General features: G+C 39.1%; 1 protein-coding gene across 1 annotated transcript in view; it reads left to right on the top strand.

Moving 5' to 3' along the window:
• The window catches only part of ABLIM2 (actin binding LIM protein family member 2), a 95,097-nt gene that overhangs the window by 73,872 nt on the left and 13,083 nt on the right, over positions 1-8,142 (top strand). Inside the window, exons 16-20 of the mRNA XM_017727532.1 lie at positions 1,317-1,422; positions 3,020-3,078; positions 5,015-5,069; positions 6,383-6,390; positions 6,619-6,699. Coding sequence (XP_017583021.1) covers positions 1,317-1,422; positions 3,020-3,078; positions 5,015-5,069; positions 6,383-6,390; positions 6,619-6,699 — 309 coding nt within the window. The remainder of the gene's footprint in view (positions 1-1,316; positions 1,423-3,019; positions 3,079-5,014; positions 5,070-6,382; positions 6,391-6,618; positions 6,700-8,142) is intronic.

The raw sequence follows: 8,142 nt of genomic DNA, 5'->3' as shown, positions 1-8,142 counted from the left end.
TAGGGAAAATCAAGTCTGACGACCTCACACACTTAACATCTGAAAATCATTTTCCAGGACCAAACACTTAAACCTTTCATTGTCACACACACATTGGGAATGTCTGGAAGCTTTGTGGAGTAGATCTGATGCTCTTCTACGCATGTTTTGAGAGAATAGTCCATAAGTCCAGATTTTAAGCAGGGAGAAGTACATAGAACACCAAGAACTGTGTTATACAGGAACACCATATGGTGTTCATTTTTTCCCTGGGAATGTTTCTATACCTGTCACTCTTCTATACTAGCATTTCTTTCATATTTTTGATTATCTTGGGAATGTGGAGCTATTAAAACTAGAAATCCAATAGATAATTCACACCTCTATGTCAGGGTCATTATCACCTTTGTGCCAATATAGGTTCTGCAGTTCATTTTCCATTGCTTTTTATCAGCATTTCTCTGTCCCTCATGAAAGTTGGCCCCATTACCCAATTAGCAGCTATGCAGAAATGACATTGAGGAAGTTTTCTTTTCCTTTCTTTAGGCTTTTATTCACTTACCTGACTCTTTTAATACCCATGGACATCCTAAGTAGTTCCTTCTCTATTCGGTGTTTTCCTACGTAGTTCTGAATATATATAGCCTGTCATATTGGCCACAGAAAAGGAGCATCTCTACCTCTTGCACTTATGCTTGAGAACTCTGACTTTCAGCCCCATCTCTGTGGCATAGTCAGTGACTATCAGAGAAAATAAACTTTTTAGGTATAGGTTTGGTCCCACGTGGTTACATGCAGAGTGGAGGGAGTTAGCAGGCTGTGAATTGATAGTGATGTTTCCAGATATACTGAGCAAACAGTCCAGCCTCTGAGCAAACCAGAAAAGGGTTGTTTTGCTCTAGAAGACATTTTGCCACATTAGATTACTTGAATGCCCAGAAGAGCACATCTAACAGCAAAGCACATCAGTGTGAGACTTGTGCAATCAGCAGGCAAGAGTGGACCTTGTATCTCTTTACATCCACCTGTGTAAATGGGTCGTGTTTCTGTATGTGTAGATGTGTAATAGTTAATCATTTAAAATAATTCATGGGTTAAAGTGTTGTTTATTTAGGAAAGCAGACATCTAGCAAGGTGTGTAACCCTTGCTGTTCACGTGTCCCTGATGTGCTGAGACACAATCTCAGAATACCCAGACTGGAGTGAATGTCATACTGGACCAAGCAGGAGCCGTATCCCTGCAGAGGGCAGCTGATGTTCAGATAGTGTCTGGTTAGGGAGAAGGATTGCTGGAGTCAGCGGGTCTCGCTGCTGCGTTTTTGGCCCTTTGGGCTCAGTTCGCTCCGGTTCTGCCCGGCGGCCACACGGTGTCGCCGGTGCCGCACGGGCTGGGCTGTGCTGCAGAGGCGTCTTTACCTCGGGGCATGGTTCCTCGGGGGCTGGGTATTATTTAGCGATAGAACAAACCTCGCTCCCCCATCTTCTCTGCAGCCAAAAGGCCAAGAGATTTAACTCCACAGTGATGTCCAACAGCACTTTTTCCAGGCAGGAGCAGACATGAGAGCTGTGTTGCAGTCTGTCACACAGGTATTATACTCTGTGCTCTCTGGTGGCACTATCGTTCACATAACAGGCAATTATAGTTTTTTGTTTCATTATTTTTTCCCCTCTTAAATATAAAACTGTAGTTGCCCTTATCTAATGGTAAGAGGTATTTGGCTTGCAATTCAATGTGAGCTTATTGCTCCCTGTTTAAGTACATTAAGTGCTTTGAATTTTTTTCTATCATGACTGTGATTCACTGGCCTACCCTTATTCCATTAGCTTTTCATCCTTGCTCTACTCCACTTTCTGTTCCATGGATGAAATACTTCTTCAGTGCTCGAGCCCTACCTGGGTTATCTTCCACCTTTGCTGAGTGCTGACATAGTGCAACAGTGATCCCATTTCTTCTTTCCTTGTTCTCTTTTTATTTGGATAGCTGGAGAAACTTCTGCTGTTTGTTTTAATGTAATTTTCAGTGTTTAACTCAGCTTGACTTCTGGCAGTTTTCACTTTATCTCAGCACATTGTGAGCTCTCTGCTGATCCATCTTTTGTTTTTTCTTTCTGTATGCTTATTTCTAATGATCTCCTTAGGGTATTTATTAATCCAATGGGGTCCGGTTTCCCTTCCTGCATTCCTCTTTGGACACAGCTTCTAACAATTTTGACAGAACAAAGTGTTGTACATTCAGTTCTTTGAGCTGTCTGACTTCTGTAACACTTTGCATCAGTTTTACATAATTTCCTATACTGGAATCAGGAATTTTTATTACACAGGTGTTTGTTCTTCTACTATTTAACTTTTAAACTTTCTTGTTAGTGTCTTAATACTCAAAGTAAGGAGTTTCAGTTGTCTCATAATGACCACATCACTGTGTTACATCATTTATTCATGGTAACACCACTTTGCCAATTTTATCCATCTTAAAACTTTCTTTCAGTTGGGTGTGTATACACTCACTGATTTATTTTATCTGTTGCTATATCTTCATTTTTGCTTTTTGCCAAGAGAAGTTTTACAGAAAAAAGAAAAAAAGTTATTTTTTTAAGTGATACGGTATCAACTCATGTTTTTTAAGACACAAAACCAAAACCCAGACCACATACAGCATATTCAGAAGTGGTGATATAAAATGATAATACCTTTAATCCCAATTTCAAGTCATGATTTAACACCAAGTTGGAGGGCAGAGATTTCACAAGCTCTCAAATCACAAGCTTTGCATCACACAGGTGCACGAGGCTTCCATGACATGAGCCCCACAACTCCCTCCACATCCTGCCACTGGCATGCTGCTATTTCTAGACATTGTTACACATGTTCACGTGCATGAAATATTGAGAAAAGATGAGCATCACTCAGTTATATTTCATCTCATTGATAGAATATCCATGTTGATTGTAATTGCTTTTTCTGGATGTTTTCTTGGATTCCCTGTTTTAATAGGCTGTAAAAGATTTGCAAAAAATTTAGCTATATCTTATGTCTTTTACAGGATTTCCATATTCTAAGTCTGCTTCTCTACCTGGCTATGGAAAGAATGGCTTACATCAGGTAGGTAGACATTTAAATACATTCTTCAGGAAATAAGGTCTCATAAATAAACAGCTCAGTAACTAGCTGAAAATCTACACAGTAATGACATTTCAAAGGTGTTTTGGATGCCAGCCCTGTCTGACAGATTCATTCCCTATGTGGGTTACAGTTTGTCTCTCTGAAAGAGTAAGACTGACTGAGGCTTCTCCTTTTAATTCTGTGCATCATGAGCATTGGGAATCTTGATTCTCCTCCCAAAACAAATTAAGATCTAAAATGTACAGGCTGCACATATTAATCATAGAATAGCTTGAATTAATGATGGATACAGTCAGGCCTATAATTAGGCAAGTAATGATCTCAGAGCAAATGTGGAACAGCCCATATCCATTGCATTCCTTGAACCATCTGTTCTGTTTTTTCTAGTATGGATGTGTGTCCGTGTGTGGCGTGTGTATTCACACACAGTCATTGCACTTTTAAGGCAGGGAGGGAACAATGCAGATGGAATGACAAGCAGCAATCTAGAAAGAAAAATGCCTGACAAAATTATGATGAGAACAGACTATGAATTCTTTTTTTAATCGTTTTTTGCAACTTTTATTAGTCTTTATTAAAAAGGCAGCTTTGACAATGGGGCCTCTCTTTCTCTCTGGCATCTAACATTAGGAGTTCTCTGTTCATGGCTTGTATTATTAGGTGAAAAACCATTATGGTTTATATTAATGGGCTGTCAAAACATAGATGCATGTGCACCTACATTTTGAAGATTGACTTGTGTCCAAACTGCCTGGAGAGGACCTCGTTCAAATTTCCTTCTTTCTCCAAAAGAAGATGTGAAACCGGCAAAAGCATATGAGGAGGATTAAACTTCCCCAATGATAAGAGTAAAACTGAGATTCATTGGAAGGAGCTACAAGAAAGAAATTATCAAGGAGTAGCTAAATGGATTTTTCAGTAGCTGCTGAAATGTCCATCCCTTTGAGTTACTACTACAGGAATAATTATGCCTGTGTTGCCTCAATACCTGGTTGCTTGATCGAATAATATTTAGGAATTTGAAAGGGTCCACATAAACCTAATCCCACCTATGAGTCAGGAGGGTTTTTTCTGACTTTTCAGAATAGGTGTTGCCAGTAACCTGAAGCAAGCAAGGGAAACTGACTTGTGCCCAGGCACTGCACTGGCCGTCACGAGGCTTCCTAGAGATGAGGCCAAAGCACTCAGGAAGCCTTGCAATGTGATGGGAAAGCGGCAGATGGCAGCATCTGTCCCACATAAAGAGTACCAAACCTGTGTAAGCGTTGAAAAGGTTGCTCATGGTCAAATCCTTGAGGCCAAAATTCCTCACAGAATGGATGTCCTCTGTTTGGATTGTAGGTTCATGCCAGCTTTTGTGGTTTGTTATTTTTAATCATCCTAGTGCTTCATAAAGAAACCCCAAAAGCAAACAGCAAGGAGCCTTGTGGGTTATTGTGGGCATAGCTGTGCACACCATTGATACCCCATCAGGCAAAAATGAAACCTGGAAAAAAAAGATCATATGATAGTGCTTTTCTGGTTCCTGTACTGATTTTCATCTTAGCATTTGCCAGAAAGGAAGAGGACAGTGGTTCAAACAAAGCACATATACGGCACACATACAGTTCTCCCTGGTCAGCGGCATCAGCAGTGTGAAGCAGAAAGCAGAAGGAAAAAAGTTACAGTGCAGCAGAAGTGATTTGTGATGATGGAAGTAACACACCTACACCACAGAAAAGTGACAGTTTCTGTGTTACTTTGCTTACTTGAGCAATTAGGTCAAATTTGAATGAGACTTATTTCTCTTTCTCTCATGCAAGGATCTGTATTTCGGTTCTATGGTACCAGCTGGCTTTCTTTTTCCTCTCAACAATGTTCAGAGTGGTTTTTTGGTGTATTTTGCTGCTACATTGCTTCTCTCTTTCTCTGTCAGCCTGAAACTATGGGCCAATATGAAACGGACCAGGAGGCGAGCTGGGGGATGAAAGGTACATTGCAATATCATTTCCACTCCCCTTTGTGTTTTCTCCCTTTGAGGATGTTCGTTAATGTATTGCCACAAAGGCTGCTATTCTGAGCTCTTCCTGTAGTTCACAGAATAATGACTAGTCAGAGACACAGCTCAGTATCATGTTTATCACAGAGAATCTTCTTTTTACTTAGCCCAATGTAAAGGCCTGACAGAAGTCTTGCATCATAAGGTGGTGCAGCCAGGCTGAGTCAATATCAGGGTCCTCAATATGTGGCAGCATTGCCTTGTGGTGTTGGTCTCCTGTCAAAGACAGGAGGAAATTTAAGATAATCACTCCTTCGAGTCTAATTGGAAAAAGTCCACTGTGCTTCTTTTTTGTGCTACAGTGTGGTTAAAATGTGCAGAGCTCAAAAAGTAGAATCTATTTGCATTATTTTCTTTTATTGAAGTGGACTATGCACTTAATATGGAACTTGGGTTGGAATTTTCAAGGGAGCTGAAAAATTTTATTTCCAAGACACTTTAACTCATTTTAAAAATCTTACTCTAATGCTTCACTTCATGACTCTGTGTTGATAAAAATCTTTGTCTCACGTTTGAATAAGTTAAAGTACATGTTTTGAAAAGTAGACTTAATCTCTGATTTCATTTCAGACCATAAAAAGGTCTGTGAAAGCATTTTGGCTGTCCTGGTCGCATTTAATCACCATTGTGAATAGATAACATTGTGGTAGTCATATCATATATAGTCATACACTGACCTAACTAGATTCCCTTGTGCTACTGTAGATCCAGGAATCATTGTTGCCACACCCCCAAATCATCTTTTCTTCCCTATTGTTATTCCCACTGCAGTCAGCCCAAGTGCAGGGTGTTGGCATCTTGTAATATCGTATTATCTCAGTGGTTTTCATATGTGTTCCCAAACTGACATGCCTTTAATAATCCATTTATTTTAACTATTTTCAGTAAAGAACAATAAGGGCAGGACTTTTGGATGACAGACTGACTTAACTCTGCACAAAAGCCTCCTGTAAAAAGAAATACCCAATTTTGCCAGACATGCTCACCGTGTAACCCAGTGGCATCAAGATGGATTTTCTGTAATAAGCCTTTGATTTCAAGGACTATTGATTTGGTAATAGACAGTGTTATAGGCATTCAGGGCACGGGGGTCATATTCTTATTATGCATGCAGTTATCCAACAACTACTGAGAAGAGAGAAATGTAGTAGCATAGCACATTTGTGATGTACCTAAATGTTCATTGTGGTGACACCAAAAGAAGGCTATAAATTCTAAACTGAACCTGTTCTCATTCTTTTGCAGAATACAAGGTAAGAAGGGCTTTTCCAACACTGGAAGAACAATCAGATTCAGCACTTCCTAGCAAGGTTACATGGGTTCCTTTCTTTTATTTTATTTTGTTAATTTTTGTCCCAGTGAAATATTTGTCAAATCAGGATGCAAGTATGTACCATTTCTTAGTAAGTTCCCCACACCACCATTTCCATGCCTCAGAATTGGATTCAGCTGGAGTTCATATGTTCTTGTCTTTTTAACAGATTTATCCTTATGAAACTCTTATTGTAACAAACCGAGTTCGTGTGAAATTGCCTAAGGATGTGGACAGGACCAGGCTGGAGGTAGGAATGATATTTGACTGACAGTTTTGCAAGCATTTCAGCTGTTTGCTTGCTATGCTGCATATTCCTGTGCCTCAGTAATAGCAACAAAGAAGAGAGAAATAACATTACGCATTATATTTTATTTCAAAAAAATTAGTATGTAGGCAATTTAATTAAAAAATTGCTTAGAACCTGGCAAATGTCTTACCAAATGATATTTTACAAAGATACCAATGAAACCCATGACTTTTGGATGATTTTACATGCTATTGGGAGTTTGGGTGGGGAGTGTTGAAACTTGGAATTTGTTTTATTTTTGGTTCCTATAAAAAACAACCTCATAGAATAACCTCGATATTACAAAAAGGCTCAGTTTATCCTGAAAATACATGGACCTGTGTTTGGTCTGTTGTCTTATTCAGCCTTTCCTTTGGCTGTGTGATCTGTGGTCACGTACTACAGCTTTGCTGTAGCAGCCACGTCTCACTTAAGATAGAGAAATGCAGATATAATTTATCATAACAGAAAGCTTAGTTTCCAAAGGTCAAATCCTGAAGTTGATGTTCAAGCAAAATTCCTGAGGTTGATTTTTTTGACTGAGCTAGTCAAATAACAGGACTGAATAAATAACAGTCAATAACAGGACTGAATAAAGACTCACCTAAACTAATGTATCTTTCTGTGAACTACTATTAAGAAGACATACCTCAGTAAAAAATATGTGATAAAAATATTGGACTTTTGGGGAGATTCATATTTTAGTAAATTTACTGTATTTTGAACTTGATAATATGACAAGAAAAGAAGAAAAATTATTTTTAAAGTAAAAAAAGAAGAAAAACTTTGAAGAAGCAGAAAGTTCCTTGTTAAAGATCAGTTTTTAAAAACAATTAGTTTACCAGATTTTCATACATATAGTATGTTTTCAAACTGGTGTTGTGTTCTTGAATACTTACATGTGCTTGTCTCTTGATTACCCAACAAGTGGTGTTGATTTGATTGTAAGGAAAAGGGAGCCACAGTTGTGTGCTGCTTTAAGCGTGGTTTATAGCGAGGCATGATAGCAATAGTAAAAAGCATGATGACTCGGGAAGAAGGAGCAGGGAGTTGGAGGGATGCTCATCTGGACATATCCTGTAAAGGGTTCTTTCATACATATACATACACACGTGTATGTGTGTGTTAAAGAATAGAGTCTTTGTTTAAATACATCAGACTGGTCTGAAGAGCAAATGCAGCTCTAAATTGCTTTTTTAAGACAACATATAGTTTGCTTTGGATGGATCATGCCTGCCCTGGCTGCCATTATCTGTAACTCATACACTGTCCTCAGCTGGGATTGCTGTTTGTTTAGCTTTGGAGTTGCTCAGTCTGCCTCACACCAGGTGCAGCACAGGGCCTTTTGGCTCAAGGAGCCCAGCCACTTCAAAGATCTCACAGAGGTTTGCAAAAAAGAACAAT

The sequence above is a fragment of the Corvus brachyrhynchos genome, unplaced genomic scaffold (assembly GCF_000691975.1).
Source record: "Corvus brachyrhynchos isolate BGI_N302 unplaced genomic scaffold, ASM69197v1 scaffold80, whole genome shotgun sequence".
Classification (NCBI taxonomy): Eukaryota; Metazoa; Chordata; class Aves; order Passeriformes; family Corvidae; genus Corvus; species Corvus brachyrhynchos.
Note: the sequence above shows the minus strand (reverse complement) of the source record. Positions and strands in the feature narration are given on the sequence as shown.